Genomic DNA, 25,278 nt, shown 5'->3' on the forward strand with positions numbered 1-25,278 from the left:
CTGTGAATGACTAGATCGCACCGGGTCCGGCCCGCACTGTGATTGACTAGACCGGGCCGCACTGTGATTGACTAGACCGGGCCGCACTGTGATTGACTAGACCGGGCCGCAATGTGAATGACGAGACCGCACCGGGTCCGGGCCGCACTGTGAATGACTAGATCGCACCGGGTCCGGGCCGCACTGTGAATGACTAGATCGCACCGGGTCCGGGCCGCAGTGTGAATGACTAGATCGCACCGGGTCCGGGCCGCACTATGAATGACGAGACCGCACCGGGTCCGGGCCGCACTGTGAATGACGAGACCGCACCGGGTCCGGGCCGCACTGTGAATGACTAGATCGCACCGGGTCCGGGCCGCACTGTGAATGACTAGATCGCACCGGGTCCGGCCCGCACTGTGATTGACTAGACCGGGCCGCACTGTGATTGACTAGACCGGGGTGCACTATGAATGACGAGACCGCACCGGGTCCGACCCGCACTGTGATTGACTAAACCGGGCCGCACTGTGATTGACTAGACCGGGCCGCAGTGTGATTGACTAGACCGGGCGGAACTGCACACTTGACTTACCAACAACGCGGTGAGACTTTCCCACGCACTGGAACAGGCCGATCCGTCCATAGTGAATGTCGCGTATCCCTATAAGTATAAATATTTCACACGAGAGACCGACACGTAACTGAATTTCAGGTTTAATTGTTTCTCCGATACATTGAAATTGAATCGAATCCACACACAACAAACCCACCTGGAGCAGGCGCGAACCTCCTCAAAGGAACATCATATATTTTTTCTTTCCCAATCTCCACAGTCTTCTAAACACCGATGGACATCACGAATCTTCACACACTCACCATATACACATCCCTCGTTCGTTTTCAAAACTGACGATACCAACTACCAAGGAAGTAATGATGCATTGTTTATACACCGCCCAGTCAGGTAGTGAAATGTCTGAAGTTCCTTTATTTTCCCGGTTTCCCCTACTAGGAAAATTGATCATATTATGTGGAACGTTAAACAATTATGGGAAAATTCACATGTTCGAAGCATCTTTATTTTTAATTTCGGCAAAATATTTGCATTGGCAAATCAAAATGTGGGAACTCGTGCAGTAAGTAATGGCGATGTTGCTTTTATTCTTCACTCAGATTTCCTTTTCGGATCAACCACAAGTCAGCAACACCAGCGTAGGCTTTGAATGGCCTTCTCCACGTTTAAATGTCTCCCGAGACCCGAGGTACAGTGCAGTGCACTGTATATGTATTGTCATGTTCTCAAAAAGTTGTGGACGGATTCGGGCGAAATTTGTCAGAGAGGTCGTGTATGTGACAATGACGAAATGATTAGATTTTGGTGAAGATCTGAATATGGATTCGAATATGAGAATTATTTAATTTATTAAGTGATTCTTCACCATTGGCATTGGGAGATCGGGCCAAAAACGATACATAGCAGGATATCTCCAAAAGTTATGGACGGATTTGGACGAAACTTGTTGGACAGGTTCCGGTTGTGTGTGTGACAAGGCATGAATTGATTCAATTTCGGTGAAGATCCGATCCGGATAGTAAAATTTTAAAGTGATTCTTCACCATTGGGAGATAGGCCCAAAAACGATACACAGCAGGACATCTCAAAAAGTTGTGGACGGATTATTTTGATTAAATGTGATTCTGTTTTGTGATTTTCTGGTCTACTCTGCGATACAAAACCGAAAACGTAAACTGTTCACCTGGCGGAGGTATGCTCTCCACTGAGTGCCGTTCTAGTTTATTATCAGGTTTCCTCTTCACACAATGCAGAAGAATACCTATTAAACCCCCCACCCCTTCCTCCTCCATCCCCCTGCCCCCCTGCCCCCTCCCCCATCCTCCCCGCCCCGCCCCTCCTCCCCCCAGCCTCCCCACCCCTCCCCTCCCCCATCCGCCCCTTCTCCTCCCCCATCCTCCCCACCCCTCCCCCTCCCCCATCCGCCCCTTCTCCCCCCTCCTCCCCCCTCCTCCCCTCCCCCTCCCCCATTATCCTCCCCCATCCTCCCCGCCCCTCCTCCCTCATCCTCCCCGCCCCTCCTCCCTCATCCTCCCCGCCTCCTCCCCATCCTCCCCGCCCCTCCTCCCTCATCCTCCTCCCCCCTCCTCTCCCCTCCTCCCCACTCCCCCCCCTCTTCCCCCCTCCCCATCCTCCCTGCCCCCCTCCCCATCCTCCCTGCCCCCCTCCCCCATCCTCCCTGCCCCTCCTCCCTCATCCTCCCCGCCCCTCCTCCCACATCCTCCCTCCCCTCCCCCATCCTCCCCCCTGTTTTTTTATATCCCAAAACTTATCAATGTTCTCAGCAACCATTAGTCCAATTGGCACGAAATTTATACCAAGTGATTGGCTGGACCTGTAGAATGTTTTCACTGCTAGTTATGACGTCATAGGTCACGTGGTGTGGGCACCTCTTGGGAAAATACATAAACTTTCACCCTGTATATCTCCGAAACGGCTCAATGGAAAAAAAAAAAAGAGTCACGGCTCATTCTAAAGAACTCTGCATTGGGACCAAAAAATATGTTTATTTACAATATTAAAAGTGCTAACGGTAAGTGGCTAGAATTTGACAAATAGAACCCTTTATGCCATGAATATATTTTTTGTCGATGACCTAAGTGAAAAAAAAAATCAGAATCCATAAAATTTCAACGTCATATGTCACATGGTTCGGCCGCCACATTGTTTTTTTTTTTTGGAAAAACACTAAAAACGCTTTTTCCCTGAAACGGCTGAACATACCGAGCCAAACTTTGCATGCATGATTGCACACCCATGACAAACAAAAAGTTCAGTGACCATGACGTCATAGATCACTTGGTTTAGGAGTTATGACGTTGTGAAGCATAAACCTTTAAAACCGACCTCCTCCCTCATTTTTGATCATATCGAGTGGAAACTTCACACATATCTTCCCCAGGTCTGAGTGCTAAAATGACCTTTTGGAATTTGCAATGGTTTGGCATCGATTAATAATACAACGAAAATCCTTTGAAAATTATATCTCTTGAACCGCCTCATTGATCGCCGTGAAACTTTATAATAAAGTAGAAGTCATGAAGGGAAACAAGTGTGAAAAATTTGAAGATGATTGGTTGTACCTCCATCGTGCTAGCTTGACCCACCTCCATCGTGCTAGCTTGACCCACCTCCATCGTGCTAGCTTGACCCACCTCCATCGTGCTAGCTTGACCCACCTCCATCGTGCTAGCTTGACCCACCTCCATCGTGCTAGCTTGACCCACCTCCATCGTGCTAGCTTGACCCACCTCCATCGTGCTCGCTTGACCCACCTCCATCGTGCTAGCTTGACCCACCTCCATCGTGCTAGCTTGACCCACCTCCATCGTGCTAGCTTGACCCATCTCCATCGTGCTAGCTTGACCCACCTCCATCGTGCTAGCTTGACCCACCCCCATCGTGCTAGCTTGACCCACCTCCATCGTGCTAGCTTGACCCACCTCCATCGTGCTAGCTTGACCCACCTCCATCGTGCTAGCTTGACCCACCTCCATCGTGCTAGCTTGACCCACCTCCATCGTGCTAGCTTGACCCACCTCCATCGTGCTAGCTTGACCCACCTCCATCGTGCTAGCTTGACCCACCTCCATCGTGCTAGCTTGACCCCCCTCCATCGTGCTAGCTTGACCCACCTCCATCGTGCTAGCTTGACCCACCTCCATCGTGCTGGCTTGACCCACCTCCATCGTGCTGGCTTGACCCACCTCCATCGTGCTCGCTTGACCCACCTCCATCGTGCTAGCTTGACCCACCTCCATCGTGCTAGCTTGACCCACCTCCATCGTGCTAGCTTGACCCACCTCCATCGTGCTAGCTTGACCCACCTCCATCGTGCTAGCTTGACCCACCTCCATCGTGCTAGCTTGACCCACCTCCATCGTGCTAGCTTGACCCACCTCCATCGTGCTAGCTTGACCCACCTCCATCGTGCTAGCTTGACCCACCTCCATCGTGCTGGCTTGACCCACCTCCATCGTGCTAGCTTGACCCACCTCCATCGTGCTAGCTTGACCCACCTCCATCGTGCTAGCTTGACCCACCTCCATCGTGCTAGCTTGACCCACCTCCATCGTGCTAGCTTGACCCACCTCCATTGTGCTAGCTTGACCCACCTCCATCGTGCTCGCTTAACCCACCTCCATCCTCACCATCATCTGTGCAAAGTCATAACATCTAGGCTTTGCCCACATTGCTGGGATGAAGCTGGCCTGCTGTTCCCTGGTGCTTGATCATTGGGTGACACCGGGCTACTGGAGGGATAAATGGTGTGGTGGTGGAAAATCTACGTGCCCACCAGCTAATGAGAATGACACCATCGCACCCGCTGCAGACCCCACTACTTCCACGTCTATTGGCGCGACGGTTGCTTCTGTTCAGTGTGCACCCCCTTTGTTGTGGCCCCTTTGGTTTTCCATAGTGGTGTTTTAACTTTGAAGCCAAATGCGCTTTGAGGTTGTGGTGCTGTGCACACACGATTCGTTTGCCAAGAAGGTAGGCCACAACGCGTTGTACAAACTGAAATGCTATATTAACAGCTCGCACGTAAGCAGTGGGCGCTGGGCGGGCTCGACAATCGAGCCCGCATATATGTCCCGAGGCCACGCCTTGCCCCCGGGCGTGGCCGGTCGGCCAAAAGGCGGGGCATGTCCTCAGTTCCACCATGCGCCAATGACGCCTTCGCTCCGGGTGTGGCCCGAGCTGCGCTTCCACGCCCGGACGCTCGTGCCACCCACTGGTGCGCGGAATTATTGCCCACTGACAATGTGTCCGCCACACGCACACCCCCAGAATTCCCGCGCACCTGAAGGGTGAGCTTGCGGGGCAGCCGGATGACCCGGCCGAAACGCCCTCTGGCGATGCGTGCAGGGCTGGGGGGTAGCGGGACGGCGGGGCTGGGGGGGGGGGCGGGGGACTGCCCGCTGGAGGGCGGCCTCGACGCGGAGGCAGAGCTGCTGGCGGGGGGTGGTCCAGGTCGAGGTGGGCCGGCTTGGGGCGGTCCACGGAGATACGATCCGGAGTACCGCCGATGTCCACGGTGAAATGTTTGTCCCCGGTCTCCAGCACGCGGAAGGGCCCGTCGTACGGGGGCCGCAGCGGTGCCCGGTGGGCATGGTGCCGGACGAAAACGTACTCCGCCGTGCGAAGTCCGGGGCGACGTGGGAGGACGGGCAACCATGGTGTGCCGTCGGCACCGGGGCGAACCTCCTGGCGGTCTCCTGCAGGGTGGAGCGCTGTTGCGCCGCGGACCAAGGGGCCGTGGAGTCGGGGATAAATTCGCCCGGTACCCGCAGTGGTTGTCCGAAGACCAGCCCCGCCGAGGACGCACGCAGGTCGTCATTGGGCGCCGTCCTGAGGCCCAGCAGGAACCAGGTGAGCCTGTCGGCCCAGCTGCCGTCGCGGAGGTTGGCCCAGAGTGCGGCCTTCATTGAGCGATGAAAGCGCTCGCACAGGCCGTTGGCCTGGGGGTGGTAGGCCGTGGTGCGGTGCAGCTTGACGCCGAGCCCTTGCGCCACAGCTCCCCAGAGCTCCGAGGTGAACTGGGGGCCGCGGTCGGACGAGATGTCCAAGGGGGCGCCGAACCGGGCAACCCACGTGGCGATGAAGGCTTGCGTGACGTCAGCCGCAGCCGTCGCCGCCAATGGCACGGTCTCCGGCCACCGGGTGGTGCGGTCCACCATGGCGAGGAGGTGGGTGAAACCCCGCGAGGGGGGCAGAGGTCCCACCAAGTCGACGTGGACGTGGTCGAACCGACGCTCGGGCACCGTAAAGGGGGCCAACGGGGCCTGGGTGTGGTGGTGGACCTTTGCGCGCTGGCACGCGAGGCACGTCCTGGCCCAGTCGCAGACGTTCTTCCTGAGGCCATGCCAGACGAACTTCGCCGCGACGAGCTTCTGGGAGGCCTTCGTGCCCGGGTGGGACAGGCCGTGGATGGCGTCAAAAACCGGGCGCTGCCAACCAGCGGGCACGATGGGGCGAGGCCGGCCGAGGGAGACGTCGCACAAGAGGGCAGTGCCCGCGACGTCGAACGGCACCTCGGAGGCCCGTGACGGCGGTCCGCAAGGCCTGGACATCGGGGTCGGCGGTCTGGTCCTCCGCCATCCAGGCATAGTCGATCCCGAGGTAGACCGCGTGTGCGACGGACCGGGAAAGGCAATCCGCCACCGGGTTGTCCTTACCCACGACGTGACGGATGTCCGTCGTGTACTCAGACACGGCAGAGAGGTGACGTTGCTGCTGGGCCGACCATGGCTCGGCGACCTTGCGACCTTGGCCATCGCGAAAACAAGGGGCTTGTTATCGACGAAGGCCATGAACGGGCGGCCCTCTAGAAGATGGCGGAAGTGTCGGACCGCCAGGTGGAGCCCGAGCAGCTCGCGGTCGAAGGTGCTGTACCGGCGTTCGTGCGGGCGAAGCTGCCGGCTAAAAAACGCCAGCGGCTGCCGAGCACCACTCACCCACTGCTCGTGCACCGCGCCCACCGCGTAGTCCGACGCGTCAGTGGTGAGGGCGATAGGTGCATCGGGCGCCGGGTGCACCAGCATGGTGGCGTTGGCCAAGGCCAGCTTGGCGCCCGCAAACGCCGCGGCCATCGGCTCCGTCCAGGCGATGTCACCTTTGCCCGGCTTCCCCCGGAGGGCCTCGTGTAGGGGGCGCAGGAGCTGGGCGACGCGGGGCACAAAGCGGTGATAAAAATTCACCATGCCCAGGAATTCCTGGAGCCCCTTGATCGTGTGGGGGCACGGGAAACGCCTGACCGCCTCCACCTTGGCCGGTAAAGGGATGGCCCCGTGCCGTGTGATGCGGTGCCCCAAGAAGTCGATGGCGGTGATGCCGAAACGGCACTTCGCGGGGTTGATTATCAGGCCATGCTGGCCCAGGCGTTTGAAGAGCGTGCGGAGGTGGAGCAGGTGCTCCTCCCGGGACACGCTCGCGACTAGAATGTTGTCCAGGTAGACGTAGATGAAGGGCAAGTCGCGCAAGACGCTGTCCATGAGCCGCTGGAACGCTTGGGCCACATTTTTCAACCCAAAAGGCATCCGCAGGAACTCAAAGAGGCCGAATGGTGTGATGACGGCCATCTTTGGTACATCGTCTAGTTGTACGGGGACCTGTTGGTAGTCCCGGATGAGGTCCACCTTGAAGAAAATGGTCATGTTTGCCAACCGGGCGGAAAAGTCCTGCATATGCGGGACCGGGTAGCGGTCGGGGGTGGTGGCGTCGTTGAGCCGGCGGTAGTCACCGCACGGCCGCCATCCGCCGCCGGGCTTGGGCACAATGTGCAGAGGAGAGGCCCATGCGCTGTTGGAGCGCCGTACGATGCCCAGCCGCTCCAGCGTGGCGAACGCCGCTTTCTCCACGGCGAGCTTCGTGGGGTCGAGGCGGCGCGCCCGGGCATAGACCGGTGGTCCGACGGTGGGGGTATGGTGCTCCACCCCGTGTTTGACGGCCACCGCTGAAAACGTGGGCCGCGTGAGTGCCGGGAAACTGGCGAGGAGGCGGGTAAACTCGTCCGCTGCCGGAAGCGTACAGACTAACTTCGCCGGGACGGAACCGCTCAGCAAGCCGCTTGGTAAGCCGCTCGGTGAGACGCTCAGCGAGCTGCTCAACGAGCCGCTCAGCGAACAAGCGAGCGAGCTGAAGGTTTCGGCCTGGACGAGACATCGACGCTTAACGTCCACCAACAGCCCATTCGCACAAAGGAAGTCCGCACCGAGCAGGGCCATTGGCACGCTGGCGGTAACGAACGACCATTTGAAGCGCTGTCCTCCGAAACGCAGCGAGAGGCAACGCTTCCCGAATGTGTGGATGGGTGTGCCGTTGGCAGCGAGCAAGGCGGGGCCCCGGCCCACGGCTTGCTTGTTGGACGCGGAGGCAGGGAGGATGCTTACTTGCACTCCTGTGTCGCACAGAAAACGATGACCAGACGAGGTGTCTGTGATGAACAGGAGGCTGCCGGAATGGCCGACGCTCATGGCCGCAAGTGTGCGCCAGCCCGGTCGTTTCCCGACCCGTCGAAAGAACACGGCGGGCGGCACGCTCTAGCCTTGCGGCCGAACCTGGCATGATAGTAGCACCAGGTTTGTGGCGGTGGCTGCAGCGGCGGCCGTGCCGGCGGCGGTGGTGGGCGGGGCGTAGCTGCGGCCACGAGGGAAACAGGGGGCGCTGTAGCCTCCGCACCGGGATCCACTACGGCAGCACAGTACACCAACCGCGTGTCGCAGGCCGCAAAAAATTTGTCCGCCTCTCCGGCCAGGGCGCGGGGTTCCGTTAAGTTTGAACTGGCCAGCGCGAGCCGCACCCGCACAGGTAGCTGGCGGAGGAAAAGCGCGCGGAAAAGGAAATCCGGGCGCTGGTCTCCAAGCAGGGACACATAAAATCCATCCGAACGGACGGTCGTGTGTCGCCGAGGGCGGGAAGGTCCAGGAGGCGGTCGGCGCGTTCGGCCTCCGTGAGCCCGAACGTGGCGAGGAGGAGACGTTTGAGCGCCGCATACTTGTGGTCGCCCGGCGGGCGCCGAAGGATGGACACGACGCGGGCGGCAGTGCCGGGCCCGAGGGCGGCGACCACGTGGTAGTACATGGTCTCATCCGCCGTGATGCCCCGGAGCTGGAATTGAGCTTCGGCCTGCACAAACCAAACGTCGGCTTGCGCTTCCCAGAACTCCGGGAGTTTGACGGCGACAGCGTTGGTAGCCATGGCGCGTTCAGGGGTCAGCTACGGCTGAACCAGTCGAGGTCACCAGTGTGGTGCTGTGCACACACGATTCGTTTGCCAAGAAGGTAGGCCACAATGCGTTGTACAAACTGAAATGCTTTATTAACAGCTCACACGTAAGCACTGGGCGGGCTCGACTATCGAGCCCGCATATATGTCCCGAGGCCAAGCCTTGCCCCCGGGCATGGCCGGTCGGCCAAAAGGCGGGGCATGTCCTCAGGTCCACCCTGCGCCTCGTGACGCCTTCGCTCCGGGCATGGCCCGAGCTGCGTTTCCACGCCCGGACGCTCGCGCCACCCACTGGTGCGCGGAATTATTGCCCACTGACCATGTGTCCGCCACAAGGTAAGATTTATTGCACCTGAGGTCTGATTCCCATTCTTCTTTACTTTACTTGTTTACTCCACTTCTGTTAAGGTCGTGCTGTTTATATTTTATACGTAGTGTTTGTATATATATATATACAAACACTAAGACAATATATAATGTGTGTAGTAATATAATAGTAACTAGAACGCCACTCAGTAGAGCGCATACTCCCACCGTGGGTCAAGTTGGAATAGTACGATTTCACAAAAGTTTGAGGGAGTACTTCAGTTACAACACAAGACAGACACTGCACAGATATGTATTTAGAATATATAGAAGATAATGTAAAAAAAAAACAAGCCAATTTCACTTACATTTTCGGATTCAGCGTTCAATTCTATACAAGTGAGTGTATTTTGAGGCATGTGTGACTTCAAATAAAATTGTAAGCCAGGAAAACGTTCGTTTCATTCCTTAGGGATACAACATGTAAAACTGGCCCATACGTCAAAACAAAACTCGCTCATTTTAAGTCGTCGAAGCTGATGCGACCTCTCATTCTTCTGGGAAGAATCCCGTGCACATGCTCGTCACACTTATAACTCACCTAAATCTTTATAAGTTCATCAAATACTGACACGCGATTGACATTCGCTGAGGTAAATGTGATATCTCTTCTAAGGTAAAAGAAACAAAAAAAACAGTTTTAAAGCATTATACGTATCAAACGATACATTTTATGAAACGGGGAAACCGAATACACACTTTGGTGGTTTTAAAATGACAGAATATGTCTTTATTAGAAGAAAAAAAAGAACCTTGAAGACGACGCTGCTAACAAAATACACTGCTCTAACGCATACCCACGAGTTTAAACTACTTTTACAACACATATGAAAACTATTTTCATATCACAATGTTAATTAGAGAATATATAGAAGATAATGTAAAAAAAAAAAAGAGCCCTATCTTCGAATGGTAAACAATCCTTCAAAAAATTCCTGGATCCGGAATAATATCCTGAGCTTCACCAAAAACTAATCAATTCTTCCTTATCCCAAGGGCAATCATCCCACCAACTTTCATCCAAATCCGTTCAGAACTTTTCCAGATATCTTGTTCACGAACACACACACACGCACACACACGCACACACACGCACACACACGCACACACACGCACACACACGATCGAATGCAGTAATTATGTGTGTGCTAAATGCTACCTTTGCCTTACACTCCCCTCCATATCTCGACGTACCTTTGTTTCCACGTTTATGTAAAGAACTTTGAACGCTTTGCTGCCGCTGCAAATCCAAGTTTCTCATCTGGTGTCGCAATCTGCATTCGGCTGTCGTGTCAAGAGTGTGGCGTTGTTCAGCGAACCACACACTCGTCATCACCGAGTGTCCTCGCACTTTGTCTTGGATTCCCTTTTTCAGGTAGGCCAAACGGTTCTTTGTTTCTGCCTTCTTTGTATTGCCAATGTGCACTTCCCTGGTGCTGCATAGATCGCACTATTAGCGAAACAAAAGGAATGGTGACCTCCATGTGTGGTAAATAATGAGTGCATTCATGGGGTGTTGTGAACATTGAGACAGATCAGTTCCAAAGTTACCAGTGGGCCGACAGAACCTTTTGTGAACCGTGTGGTTCGAAAAGTCATTTTGTTTATTGTTGATTTGTTTTAGCTTTGTGGAGGGCGTTTGTCACGCTTTGCTTGTTTGAATTATTTTCTCGGTAGATTAACACCACGGACGTTTTTTGAAAATGTTTTTTAATCCAGCAGATAAACATTCAGCAACATGGATGATGTTCATGAGAAGTCACGTGGAAAGATGTCGTCTGTTGAAGGAGTGCCGATGGTGGAGTATTTTGTGGCAAACTGGGAGGAAAAGCAGAACTTTGAGACGAGGCCCGATGACTTGCTTCTCGCCACCTACCCGAAAGCAGGTATATGGGGACTGGGAGTGGCGCCATTCCTCGAATCGGCAAACTCTTATCCCATCAGGCAGAGGCAATATTTGAATAAGTCCCCAGCAGTCAAGAACATAATGATTGAGTAACAATATTAATGACAACAACAACAACAACAATAATATTCAATGTCCGAGTTTTTTTTTTTTGTTGTATACAGAGTCGAGGCTCATGAAAGAGCTAACATTTATCAAACAAACAAATCAAACAAACAAGCAAACAAAGTATATAAAAAGGGGAGCGGTCGACAAGATGGGGAGAGAAGGGGAGGAAGCACACAAACACAACATTTGAGAGCAGGGACATCGGGAGATGTGTGGGAGGGAAAGGGCCTGGGGGGAGGCGGGATAGGTATAAAACGCAAGGACACCAAGGACTTCCAGGAAAGAAGACAAAAGTCACCTCAAAAAAGTGGATTTGGGGTGAAATTAGCGGGGGTAGAATAGATCAAGGTTTTGGATTGGGGAAGATAAGAGATGGTGGTGAACAGCCGTTTTAAAGACCTGGAGGGAGGAGTGGGATTGAAGAGAGTGAGGGCGTTTGTTCCAGAGGCGGCAGAAAAGGGGAATGAAAGAGTGAAGGTGAGCAGAGAGTCTTGATTTTGGCAGTTTAACAATAAGAGGGTTGCAGGCAGATCTTGTGCGACCTGCAGGAATATTTGGGGGCAGAGCCCAGAGAGAGCTGGGGGAGCAAGGCCGGAGAGGAGTCGGTAGAAGACGGAAAGACCACCAACCTGCCTGCAGTGAGTAAGTGAAAGGCCCTCGGAGATAGCGTCATCGCGGGAGATTCCAATGATTCTGAACACTTTGGTTTCAACAGCGTGAAGACGAGCTAGGTGTGAGGCAGGAGCACCAGCCCAGAGGGGAGAGCAGTACTCCATTGAGCTGCAGATGAAAGCCTTGTATGTGGTGAGGAGCTCAGGTGTGCCGAGGAAGGACTTCGCACGACGGACGATGCCCAGTCGGCGACTGGCTTTGGAGGCCAGCTTGGAAATGTGGTTTTCCCAGGAAAGATCATGGCAGATAGTGGGACCCAAAAGCTTGAGTGACAGAACTTCTTGGAGAGGATTATTCAGAAAGTAGATGGGAGGGTTGTCCAGTCGGTCTTTTCGGAGAGACATCGTAAGAGTGTGAGATTTGTCAGGATTGAAAGACATGTTCCACTTGTTTGCCCAGTCTGTGATTTTGTCCAGGTCTGCAGAGAGTGAGGAGGCTGCAGACTGCCGATCTGAGGGATGAGGAATGGAGCGGCAGAGAGTGGAGTCATCAGCAAAGAGATAGAGAGGATTTTCAAGAGAGTCAGAGAGATCATTGATGAAGACCAGAAAAAGCACAGGGCCCAGAACACTGCCTTGGGGAACTCCAGCCTGAACAGGAAGAGGAGATGAGAGAAACCCATTCAGGGCCACACGTTGACTACGACGAGAGAGGAAGTCCGCCAGCCATGCGTGGAGATTTCCATGGATACCAAAGGAGGAGAGTTTGGTGAGCAGAGCGGGGTGCCAGACCGTATCGAAGGCACGTGATATGTCGAGGGAGACAGCTCTAATTTCCTGTTTGGCATTGAGGACCTCCATCCATTGTTGAGACAGCAGAAGTAGCATGTCCAGAGTAGAGTGACCTGGTCTGAACCCAAATTGATGATCAGAGATCAAGCCATTGGAGAAGAGGAAAGATTTCATATCCGAAGCAATGATGGATTCCATGACTTTGCTGATAATTGGGAGAAGGCTGATTGGTCTGTCGTTGCTAGGATCTGTTTTTGCACCATTTTTGTGCAAAGCGGTGATGTTGGCTGATTTCCAAGCAGATGGCAGTTGACCTTGAGCAAAAGAGAGGGTGAAGAGAACAGAGAGAAGGAGTGAAAGAGCGGAAGAACAGGATTTTAGGACCCGTGGGCTGATGCCGTCAGGTCCAGTTGCAGAATCAGAGTCGAGGGTTGACAGAAACTTTTCCACCTGGTCAGGAGGAAAGTACACGGAGTCCAGGAGCAGCTGGAGATGGAGTATTTAAAGTCGGATCATTTTGACCGAGTTTACTTGTCTGAGCTCTATCGAGCAGTCTTGTATTGTTGTTGTTGTTGTTGTTGTTGTATAGCCCCAGACAGCTCTCTCAAGCAAGCCCGCAGCACAGAGACAGCCGATCGATCTCACAGGAGGGACCCAGAGATCCCCCACATCCAGGATGGTGTAACGTCGGATTCACAAAGTCAGGGCCACTACAGAGTTGGAGTTGGAGAGGCAGAGGGAGAGAGAGGGAGAGAGAGAGACGGAGGGAGAGAGGGAGAGAGAGATGGAGGGAGAGAGGGAGAGAGAGACGGAGGGAGAGAGGGAGAGAGAGATGGAGGGAGAGAGAGACAGAGGGAGAGAGAGACGGAGGGAGAGAGAGACAGAGGGAGAGAGAGACGGAGGGAGAGAGAGAGAGACGGAGGGAGAGAGAGACGGAGGGCGAGAGAGATGGAGGGAGAGAGAGACGGAGGGAGAGAGGGAGAGAGAGACAGAGGGAGAGAGGGAGAGAGAGACGGAGGGAGAGAGGGACGGAGGGAGTGAGAGACGGAGGGAGAGAGAGACGGAGGGAGAGAGAGACGGAGGGAGAGAGAGATGGAGGGAGAGAGAGAGACGGAGGGAGAGAGAGACGGAGGGAGAGAGAGAGAGAGACGGAGGGAGAGAGAGACGGAGGGAGAGAGAGAGACGGAGGGAGAGAGAGACGGAGGGAGAGAGAGACGGAGGGGGAGAGAGAGAGACAGAGGGAGAGAGAGACGGAGGGAGAGAGAGACACGGAGGGAGAGAGAGACGGAGGGAGAGAGAGACGGAGGGAGAGAGAGACGGAGGGAGAGAGAGACGGAGGGAGAGAGAGACGGAGGGAGAGAGGGAGAGAGAGACGGAGGGAGAGAGAGACGGAGGGAGAGAGAGACGGAGGGGGAGAGAGAGAGACGGAGGGAGAGAGAGACGGAGGGGGAGAGAGAGAGACGGAGGGAGAGAGAGACGGAGGGAGAGAGAGAGAGACGGAGGGAGAGAGAGACGGAGGGAGAGAGAGAGAGACGGAGGGAGAGAGAGACGGAGGGAGAGAGAGACGGAGGGAGAGAGAGACGGAGGGAGAGAGAGACGGACGGAGGGAGAGAGAGAGAGAGAGAGACGGAGGGAGAGAGAGACGGAGGGAGAGAGAGAGAGAGAGAGACGGAGGGAGAGAGAGACGGAGGGAGAGAGAGACGGAGGGAGAGAGAGACGGAGGGAGAGAGAGACAGAGGGAGAGAGAGACGGAGCTCCTCACCAAATGCACTTGATGCCAGAGAGGAGCAGCTGTCTGAATCATAGCCCTCATTATCCTCAGGGCCTTCACCCATTTGCTCGATGTCCATGGTTGTTTCAGAGGGGGAAACCGAGGGTGCAGTAGGGGCAACAAACTCAGTGGTTACATGTTTGGGTGGGTCAATAGTTGTAACAATGGCGATGTTATCTTTAGCAGAGGTAATGCAAGGTTGAAGTAATTCAGAAAGTGTAGGGGTGGTACACTCAGAATGGGGCGCACTGGTCGTGGTAGTTAGAGGTTGCAGAGCAGGGAGGGGAGGGGGAAGTGGAGGAGAAGGAGGTGGTGTAGGAGGAGAAGAAGAAGAAGAAGAAAAGGGAAGGGAAAGGGGAGGGGGAGGAGGAGAATAGCAAGGAGAGGGGGGTGAGGGATGACGGGAATAGGAGGGAGAGGAGGAGGAACAAGAGGGGGGGGGGGAGAGAAGGGGTAGGAGGAGGTAAGGAGGGGGAATGGGGAGGAGGAGGGGGGACAGAAAGAGTGGAAAGAGAAGATGCATCATTAGCGTCACAACATTATACTTTTGAGGTGACAAGTGAGTCAGAGGAGGGGCAATCTGACGACACAGAAGTACATGGGACCTGTGTTGTGGGGCGAGCACCTGCGACCACCTGAGCAAAGGAACAAAGGGTGGCTGAAGCAGCCAGAATTTTCGATCCAGGTTCAGCGGTGCTTTGAGGGGGCGAAAGGGGTCTTTTAGTACTTTTGGTTGTAGGAGCAGGTGCTTCATTTGAAGCTGCTGGCTCTACGTTGATAGTGTTACCTGAGGGAGTTGGGAGTTGTTGGGTCGAGGGACCTTTGTTGGCAGCTTGATTCGGCATGTCTCTGGGGCACCATCTTTTTACATGGCCGAATTCATCACAACCGAAACACACCAGGGTTTCCGTGTTAGCATACCCCATGTAAGTATGCCCGTCGATTTTGAAGGAAAGTATCGCCTGAAACGCCGAAGCACCTGCAGGTCGAATCATGTAGAGAATTCGGCGAAACGACATAATGTGCTTCAGTTTGTCGTTTTGACTTCGAAACAGAATCATCGTTTTCGGAGGCACAACCATTCCGTATTTTTTAAATTGGGATATGAGTTGTTCACTTTTAACAAAGGGGGGTAAATTCGAAATCACAACTTTTTTTTGCAGGAGTATCCAGGGGGGAAAAGGGAACGTAAATATCAGGGTCGAAAAAAACCCTGTGCTCCACGACTTGCGCGACCCTCCGAACTTCGGAGATGAAAAAAAACAAGACGTTTGTTCATGTGCGAAACCACCTTAACATTCTCGATGCCGACGATCTCACCGACAGCAAAGATTAACTTCTCCATGTCGATCTCCGATGGAGAGGAACACACACAATCCCGTGCTTTCGGGTTTGTGCTTCAAAGGAAGCGTAACGTGAACTCCACCCTCGACTCTGCCCCGACCTTCCTAGGCCTGCCTCGTGTTAACTCGCCCAATGATCAACCAACGTTTAGCAAAATGGATCGAGCCTACGGATGTAGAATGATCGGTAGAAGTAGGGCCTATTCTCCTGGCTCTACTCAACGCAGAACTAACAAAGGAAAAGGACTAAGCTTACAAATACTAAGACATAACTATACTATCGCGAGGCTACATGTTGCTTGTGTGACTAACTATAGGGGGCAAACTTTAACCTTTATTAGGCTCACTTGACAGACTCAAAACCACAACACTGCCCCCCTCCCTCGTCAGACTCGTCCCCGAGTCGAACCTACAAAAACTGGAACGACCGGTTTTGAGAAAGAGTTGGGACTAACTTTTAATTATGTGTGACACTTAGATGTGGTTCCCCCTAACATTTATTCTAACCCGTGTATGCGACAGTTTTAAAACACTGAATATGTCCCACCTACTGCGTTGAGTAGCTAACTGACAGACTCACGCCCACAATTAACCAAATTGCGGAATTATTTTCAAACTAAACATAAAGCCGGTGGGCAACATTTTTATATACAAGCACACAATCTAACTTATTTACAGTTCTATGACCCAGGACCTGTCCTTTTTGGAAAGAAGATTGGAAGGGAAAGAGAAAAGCACAGCAAAGCACAAAACACATTAATCAATTCACAGTTCACAATTCACATTTCTGCTGTTGTCTGGCATCTTCTTCTTGCTTCCTGCATCTTCTGTGTGCATAAAACTTACAGTTCTTATTTCCTAGCACACCAATAATAAAAATGTACAAAAAGTGTGTTCGTTTTTATTTTGCCAGCAGGGCCAACCCTATGTGGTCCAACTGCATGACATTGATGCCACTCAAAACAAGTGGTCCGAAGATGCAAGGTGAGTTTGCAGCAAAGTGCTGCACAGCAAAGTGTAAGGCCACAAAACTTGTGGTCCATAATGTGTAATGTGACAATGTGCAGCAAAGTGTTTGTGGCAAAGTGCTGCACACGTGCAGCAAAGTTATAACAATGATACGGCAGCAAAGTGCCACGCAGTTCAGCTGCACATATGCAGCAAAGTGCAGCAGGGGGCTGCACAGTGCAGCAAGGTGCAGCTGCACAGTTCCACCTCCAAAATGGTCCTGGGGTGGGGGAGAGACAAAGCACAACCGGCAAAGCGGAAAGGGCACAAAGGTACACAGCAATACAAGGTAATGCAGCATGAGGGGCGCGGAAGAGCGAGCAGAGCAAGCTCGTCCCAAACCGTCCATGCCCCCCAACGTCAGCTCACACTACCCTTGCCCTTCCCTGTATTTACAAATCCAAATCCGTCTCTATGTCCCGTCTCCCATATCCCCCTCTGATACCAAATTTATCTCCCAATCCCTCCCTGGAAGGAAGGAATGGAACAAATGCAATGTCCCATTACGTCATGATGCATCTCACTTACTCAAATCAGTCACTTGGTGCTGGTACGGAGCTTTGTCATCCTCGTTGAATGGATGTGGATGGCGCAAAGGGAATTCTCTTCCTAACTACTCTAATGACATTAACTCACTTACACTACCCGGGGTCATACCCTGCCAATCGGCCTTCTTTAAACTATGTGGTTCTAAAAACTGAATTTCCCATTGACCACTCTGCGGTGCCCATTAATTTGGGTCTCACTCCCCAATTTTTCACACTGTGCCCTTGCACAATTTCGGGGCTGGGTCGTGTGGCTCCACTAGCAGGTCCAACTACCTGCGCACCTACGCCACTGAAGTCGCCACCCGAGCTTACCTGCTCCTGCGACTACCTAACTGGGGAAGGCCCACTCTGGCTCTTTACCCCTCTGATGCCCTCCTTGGCATTGGGCTACCCGGGTCCTTCTCTTGGATCCTCGGGCCCCATTGAACAACTACTCACAACTACTCTGACCGGCTCCCGGAGCCTACCTGTGGCCTCACCTGGCCGACAAACTACCAGTGGCGGAGTGCTCCAATAACCATACGCACCAACAAAGCCACATGCCCAGCCATTCACTGCCTCATGCACCCAACCAAAGCACTACTTGCCACTTCCCGCACCACAGGTGTCAATATCCAAACAATTTACCTGAGCCCTCTACCTAACTTTACACTACCCACCCCGGGTATTTGTGAATGGGTCCATCTCCCCCCATTCACTCCTTCGCACCATGCATTCCACACCTTTTACTTCACACCAAGCATTCCACACCATTTATTCCTCTCGCACACCATTGATCTCGCACACTACTTCTTTCACACACCAAATTCGCACACCTTTTGTGCTCTTACACCTTTTCCCATACACTCCAACACAACTCCATCTGTCTCAATACACAATTCCTGGTTATTCTCAACCAATTCCTCATTTGCTCAATACACAATCCCTGGTTATTCTCAACCAATTCCTCATTTGCTCAATACATAGATCCATCCTCACACACAGCATCATCTAACTGACTACTTCCCCTAAAACGCGTGCTTCCCCGTCTTCCCATTAAACTAAGCACACACTCGTCATTATCATTCAGCTAATCTCGCTACGTCCCCACTATGGTACAAATGTCACTACTTAAATCTTGTCCTCTACCGTCATCTAAATCCCTATCAATTATCCTAGCCTGCCCTCGGCTAGCTTCGGTGCCCCATGGAGGTAACCATCGCTGGTCCCCCATGTGCATGTCACTGCCACCCCCCTAATCTAATGCTCATGAGCCCTGTAGTGCGAGGAATGGTAAAACTACCATTCCCCCACACAGGGTACCATTCCCCAACACGACTCCTATTTGTCCACTATACTTGAGCCTCTCCGGGTGGAAATACATCGTCGGCACAGCTCGGCTTCGAAAAGCCGAGCGATGCATGCGGGTGGTTGGTCGCCTGTAGGTTGGGTCCGTCCGGCATTTTCGATTCAGGGGAGGAGGCATGGTTGGGCTGAGGTTCAGAGCGCCATCTCTGCGCGAGGCCTTGCGGTCCCACGCACGATGGCCCAACCACCCACGGTCGGAGCACCGCAGCCGCCAGGGGGCGCTGCTCCGAACTCTCCTACCCCCTCGCCCCCCTGAACCGTGCCGATTGTCTTTCCCACCAAGGCGCGGCACCGACCATACAGGGCGGGGCCCGGCGCAAACCGTGCACGCCGGTCCTTGTGAGACCGCCGCAGCGCCGATCCCCACCGCACACAAAGCACACCACTCACCGAGGGCTCACATCGGCTATACGTTGCGCCAAACGCTACCCCGGTCTGCGTCGATGCTCAAGCCGCGTTCTCACCACACTCGACCACTCCTCACTCACACACCGCGGCGCTCCAGCGCCTCCCATACACTCCATGCATTCCGTTACTGCACGCTCTCTCCGCACACGGTCCGGTGTGCCTTCTTTCTCACACACCGTACTCGCACCTGCACACATAGGCGCACTCATACCACTCACACACTCAGTTACACAATCTGCCATCGCACACCCTCGCACACACTCTTTCGTTACGTACTCCGTAACGTCCATGGGTGTGCACTCTCCTGGTACACACTCAATCGCATGCTCTGGTCTGCACTCCCGCACACTCTCTACAACACGCTCTGGTGTGCATTCTCTCTCACTCTCCTCGGCCATCGCACACTCTGTAACACACTCTTCTTCGACGCCCTCTTCCCACCCACATTCCGTCATACACTCGCGCTCTGGTGCACACTTTTCTCGCACACGCGTGCCATTCACCCTCGTACACCGCGCAGTGGCCCTTCCACGTCCGCGCGGGTTTCATCTATGTCCCAAGCGCGCCAAAAACCTTTTCCCGCCAAACACATTCCCGCTCACCATAGGGACCTTCTTTTCCGGCAGCACCACCTGCAAACTTTTCATTTTGTCAGCAAGCCTGACATCACAGTGCAAATGCAAACTTTGTTCAGGCTCCATTTCTACCTCCCATGATTTATTTACTTTCTCTGCCGTCTCTTCGGCCCCAATTGTTTCTGCAATTTCTTTTTCCTCGACGATCGCCGGCGCGCATGAATTTTCCCTGTCCAATTCGGCGGCCGTCGGCTCTTTTACACCCCGAGTCGCGATCTCTATGCTCCCGGTCAATTTGGCTGCGCTCTGCCCAAGCTCGCTCTCCACGCGTTCCTCGCATCGCTTCACCCCGTTGCGTACCACCGCGACCTTCCCGCTCGACCTGCGCCTCATGTCCTCCCCTATTCTTTTCATCGTGGTGTTTATTTGCTCCTGAAATCCATCCCAGTTGTACCTTGCTTCGTTCCTCATTTTTTCCATGTCGATCCTCCGGGTAGCCATCATTGCATCCAATCCCTTACTGTCACCCTCCATAGATGCACCAAAATGCATCATAAAAAGGCCCCAGTCCATGGGCACTGCGGGCCCGGCTATCGCCGTCATGTACGGGAGGCCGCCATTTTCTTTCCCAGCTGCCGCACCCTTTTCAGCTTCCACTACTACCAACTGTCCCTCTCGGTCCTGGGTCATTAATTTTTCATTTTTTACCCCCACCGGCATTCGACCGCTTTGGCTCGCCATGGCACGAATTTAAATTTTGGATTTAAAAAAACTAAATTTTGGTCGCTCGTAATTTGGCGCCAATTCGTCTAAAAAATTTTGTCCAAGGTTCCAAATCCCACTCCTGACACCAATTGTTGCGGTTCTCTACGCCGTCCTTAATCCCCCTATCAAGGGGGGATTAATCCCCTTGTCTTTCTGGGCTTGGCGGAACCGAGACTTGAGACGTCCCTCCCGGACACACGCGGAGTAGTGTGTCGGGACTACTTCTCACTCATACCTAATTCCCCGCGCTGCCCTGGGAGCGAGGAAACAGGCCTCGCACGAACCACGTGTGATGTGAGTACGCCAAGCGGATTGCGTACACGTGGTCTGCACAGTCTTAATTAGTGGAACCCGATTGGAGCGATCTTATTCGTGCCACGTTTAGTCAAATGAGGAAATCACAGGAATGATCGAATCAGGAAGAAAGGAGGAACAAATGGTTTAATTAGTTCCCACACGTATATACAAGTTCAAGGACGAAGAGACACAGAGCAACCTTAAACAGTCTTAACTTATCCCTTGGACAACGGGCCCGTCTCACACTCACACAGGGAATTGCAGATGGGTAGGTGTTCCCCAACGCGTCGAGAGATGGTCCCCGTCCGGCTCTCCACGGCGCCGGCACGTCCCACGAAGATGGTGGCAGGCGAAGGCAGGGACTCGTAGCACGTCTCTCGAACAAAGCAGATGTTGGGGCGTAACGGCAAAGGGCGGACTTACCGCGGCTAGCGGTTACTCAGCCGTTCTCACTCGCGCGTCTCAAAATGCGCGGTATTCGGTTCAAGCGCGTCTGGCTGCGCCCGCGTATCTGTACCGCTCTCATGCAAGTGCGTGAAGTTCATCAACGGCGGCGAGTTCTCCTTTGCTCTCGGCTTTCCCGCGCTAGTCCTTTATCTTTATCTCTCGCAGCAAGCCCTCTGCTGTAAGCCCTGCGTTCCTCTGCGAGTCCTCCGTTCCTCTGCGAGTCCTTTCGAGGGCTTTCGCGCAGCCGGTTTTATAGCTACGCCCCCCGAACCTTCTGGAACTCACCCGAACCTTCTCACCACGCCCTCTGACGCCACGCCGCCGTCACCACCTCCGAGCTCTGCTTGGCGGCTCGTGCTTACCATCATCGCTTCTGCCGCTCCACCCTCGACTCTGCCCCGACCTTCCTAGGCCTGCCTCGTGTTAACTCGCCCAATTATCAACCAACGTTTAGCAAAATGGATCGAGCCTACGGATGTAGAAAGATCGGTAGAAGTAGGGCCTATTCTCCTGGCTCTACTCAACACAGAACTAACAAAGGAAAAGGACTAAGCTTACAAATACTAAGACATAACTATACTATAGCGAGGCTACATGTTGCTTGTGTGACTAACTATGGGGGGCAAACTTTAACCTTTATTACGCTCACTTGACAGACTCAAAACTGCAACACTATGAATCGTTAAAAATTTAAGAAACCTTCAATTTCTGATATTTTGCCTTTTCATTTGGGCCTCCCAATTGAAGCCCCGCCCATAGGGCGGGTACCGTTGCTAGTTATGATAATGCATAGAAGGCAAATTAATAATTTGATAAAAGGTCAAAGGTCAGCATCACAAAATCGTCAATTTTCATCTGATTGACCTGAAATTTGAAAAATTTGCATATTGGGTCACTGAATTGGTTCACCAATCAAAAGCTAGAAGCTGATTGGTTTTTTTTTAATCAAAAGGTCAAAGGTCAAGGGTCCATAAAATCACCAATTTTCACCCGATTGACCTAAAATTTAAAGAATTTGCATATCGGGTCACTGAATTGGTTCACTAATCAAAAGGTAGGAGCCATTGTTTTTTTTTAGATCAAAAGGTCAAAGGGAGGGAGAGAGGAGAAGTTTCCTTCTGTATCCATCCTGTCCACTTCATTCTTCCCCATTCCATTGCTTGTCAAAGTCTCCCTCTATTTTGTCCTTCAACTCCTCTGTTGGTGTTCCCCTTCCCCTCTCTCTACTGTTCCTTTTGTCCTGATCCATGTAATGTTCTAGCTCTTCCATGAGCCTCGACTCTGTATAAAAACAAAACTGTTATAGGTTGACAACCATTGTGCATGCTTGATGGGCCGAATGGTCTCTTTCTGTGTTGAGACTTCTTGGAAGGGAAGTCATCTATTATATATTGCAAACCGTGGTGTCTATCCGTGTGTTCGTCTGTCTCCCATTTACGACAGCCAGTTCCTCAACATTCAAAACAGTGTTTGAAAAGTTCAACACGCACTTTTGAAATGAAGGGGAACAAGAATGAACAATGTTGATGCTAAATTTTATTTTCCAAGGAGGATATTTTGCCTTCTTTTTGGACAAATCCAACCTCCGCCACCCGATGTTGCACCACCATTTTGCGGTGGGTGGTATAAGTAGCTCAGATATTTGGCTCTGAGTGAAACCGTGAGTGCAACACAATTAATCTTTTTAAAATCCATGAAATAATTTAAGTTTCCTTCCCCCCACCCATTCCCCCAATTCTGCTGCTTTTGGGATCCTTCCCTTTTTCCTCCTGTCCTTCCATGCCAACGCCAAAGCCAAACTATTGTGTATAATTAAAAAAATGCAGTTGTTTTCTTAAGGGCATTAATTAGGTTACTTTCCCACCCCGACCGTGATCGTATGCTGGAACTTAGGGTATGATATGTCTCAGGTCTGAGGGTCTGAGGGACTGAGGGTCTAAAATCAAAAGTCCGGAAAGCTCTAAACTTAAAAGGGTCTGAATGCTTAAAGGGTCTAAAGTTAAAGGGTTGTGAAGGCCCAAAAGGTCTAAGGGGTCTAAAGGTCTCAAAGGTACGTTCCAATTGTACGCAATAAACGCTACACCGCAAGTGAACAGTTGAGTAACAACATGGCGCCTATCGTTAAGTTTGCTAAACTCTGGTTTTCTATGACTCTATTTAAACCATATGGATCATGTTTGTTTGATTTATTTGGCAGGATGCTGAAACATGTATGTATCTCTCAGTCCTGCAAACCAAAGCATTTATATGGTCTCCAAGCTATATGGTCCATTTTCTCCCAAAACTGGACCAACATATTATATCCAAAGATAACATAGTTTGGAGCTGTACATATGGAGTTATTGCGATAGCAGAATGTCACAAATTTGATATTATTCCACATTAATGTAAACACAGTCACATGACCTGTCCCATCAACTGTACTACAGTCAGTGTATTAAAAAAAAAGAAGGTTATTTCTAAATATCATCTAAATTATATTTTACTCTTTGAAACACCAATCATACCCACTTCTGCTCACTGTAACCACTCCCTGCATCTCTCCCTCACCAGTGTCTGTCCTCCCCCATTACATCTTCCTGCTCTCAGGCCCATCCCCCCACACTTCTCCTCGTCCAAATGCTCCCATATTTGAGACGATTTGTTCCCCATCCCTTATTCTGAGCCTTCTGTCAATGGGCTTCAAACAAAGTTCAAAATTGGATCTGACCCACAAAGTCAAGAAGGCCTTCGCTGCACTGCCTTGGCTGATTGTTGTAGATATAACACCTAGACAGCTGGCATGGTGGTGGGGCCTGTTGAAAAGGAAGAGATAATAGCTATGGAGAGAGAGAGAGACAGCAATTGGAGACATCCTGTGAGAGGAAGGTTTCTGTTCAACACAATGTCCCATGGTGCAGCAGTAACCTGAATGAAGAAATCTGTGATGTAAGGGTGGAGACTTCAAGCAATGGTGGTCCAACCTGTTCAGCAGTGGGGAAAGGGGCGTAGGCGCTGAGTGAATGGGAAGATGAGGGCAAGGAGTGGGTGGTGTGGCTGGAGGCTAGCAAAGTTTAAGTTACTATGATAGATGGGGACTGGTGGACATGGTGGGCGGGGGACAAGACATGTGGTAGAGCCGGAGGACATGTGGCGGAGCCGGAGGACGTGTGGCGGAGCCGGAGGGCGTGTGGCGGAGCCGGAGGACGTGTGGCGGAACCGGAGGACGTGTGGCGGAGCCGGAGGATGTGTGGCGGAGCCGGAGGACGTGTGGCGTGGGCCGGAGGACGTGTGGCGTGGGCCGGAGGACGTGTGGCGTGGGCCGGAGGACGTGTGGCGTGGGCCGGAGGACGTGTGGCGTGGGCCGGAGGACGTGTGGCGTGGGCCGGAGGACGTGTGGCTTGGGTCGGAGGACGTGTGGCGTGGGACAGAGGACGTGTGGTGTGGGCCGGGGGATGGCAAGGGACAGGTGAGGGCAAGGGGCGGTGGGTATGGCTGGGGGCTAGCAAAGTTTAAGTTAATTAATAGTTGGGGAATGGTGGGTGGGGGACAGAGGATGTGTGGGGGAGCCAGTGGACATCATGTGGCGGAGCCGGAGGACGTGTGGCGGAGCCAGAGGACGTGTGGCGGAGCCGGAGGACGTGTGGCGTGGGCCGGAGGAGGTGTGGCGTGGGCCAGTGGATGTGTGGCATGGGTCGGAGGACGTGTGGCGCGGGTCGGAGGACGTGTGGCGTGGGCCGAAGGACGTGTGGCGTGGGCCGGAGGACGTGTGGCGCTGGCCGGGGGAGGTGTGGCGTGGGCCGGAGGACGTGTGGTGTGGGCCGGAGGACGTGTGGCGTGGGTCGGAGGACGTGTGGCGTGGGCCGGAGGACGTGTGGCGCGGGCCAGAGGACGTGTGGCATGGGCTCGAGGACGTGTGGCCTGGGCTGGAGGACGTGTGGCATGGGCTGGAAGACGTGTGGCGTGGGCTGGAAGACGTGTGGCGTGGGCTGGAAGACATGTGGCGTGGGCTGGAGGAAGTGTGGCATGGGCTCGAGGACGTGTGGCCTGGGCTGGAGGACGTGTGGCATGGGCTGGAAGACGTGTGGCATGGGCTGGAAGACGTGTGGCGTGGGCTGGAAGACATGTGGCGTGGGCTGGAGGAAGTGTGGCGTGGGCGGGAGGACGTGTGGCGCGGGCCGGAGGACGTGTGGCGTGGGCCGGAGGACGTGTGGCGTGGGCC

At 53.2% G+C, this 25,278-nt stretch overlaps 2 protein-coding genes across 6 annotated transcripts in view; one reads left to right on the top strand and one right to left on the bottom strand.

Annotated features, from left to right (window-relative positions):
• Positions 1 to 951, bottom strand: part of ANAPC2 (anaphase promoting complex subunit 2) — a 36,726-nt gene extending 35,775 nt beyond the window's left edge. For 2 of the 3 annotated variants that reach the window (XM_068109522.2, XM_068109520.2), the window contains exon 1: positions 578 to 735. In XM_068109522.2, the coding sequence (XP_067965623.2) occupies positions 578 to 628 (51 nt within the window). In that variant the 5' untranslated portion in view covers positions 629 to 735. Of the gene's footprint in view, positions 1 to 577; positions 736 to 755 lie in introns of those variants that run through there. The other variant, XM_068109521.2, reaches the window with a different exon arrangement.
• Positions 952 to 10,179: 9,228 nt separating this feature from the next.
• Positions 10,180 to 25,278, top strand: part of LOC137422881 (sulfotransferase 1C1) — a 34,852-nt gene continuing 19,753 nt past the window's right edge. Inside the window, exons 1-3 of one of the 3 annotated variants that reach the window (XM_078774960.1) lie at positions 10,266 to 10,526; positions 10,874 to 11,037; positions 16,596 to 16,666. In XM_078774960.1, coding sequence (XP_078631086.1) covers positions 16,609 to 16,666 — 58 coding nt within the window. In that variant the 5' untranslated portion in view covers positions 10,266 to 10,526; positions 10,874 to 11,037; positions 16,596 to 16,608. Of the gene's footprint in view, positions 10,527 to 10,870; positions 11,038 to 16,595; positions 16,667 to 25,278 lie in introns of all 3 variants that reach the window. The other 2 variants (XM_068109509.2, XM_068109510.2) reach the window with 2 other exon arrangements.

This window comes from Myxine glutinosa, chromosome 3 (assembly GCF_964187855.1).
Source record: "Myxine glutinosa chromosome 3, kmMyxGlut1.1, whole genome shotgun sequence".
Classification (NCBI taxonomy): domain Eukaryota; kingdom Metazoa; phylum Chordata; class Myxini; order Myxiniformes; family Myxinidae; genus Myxine; species Myxine glutinosa.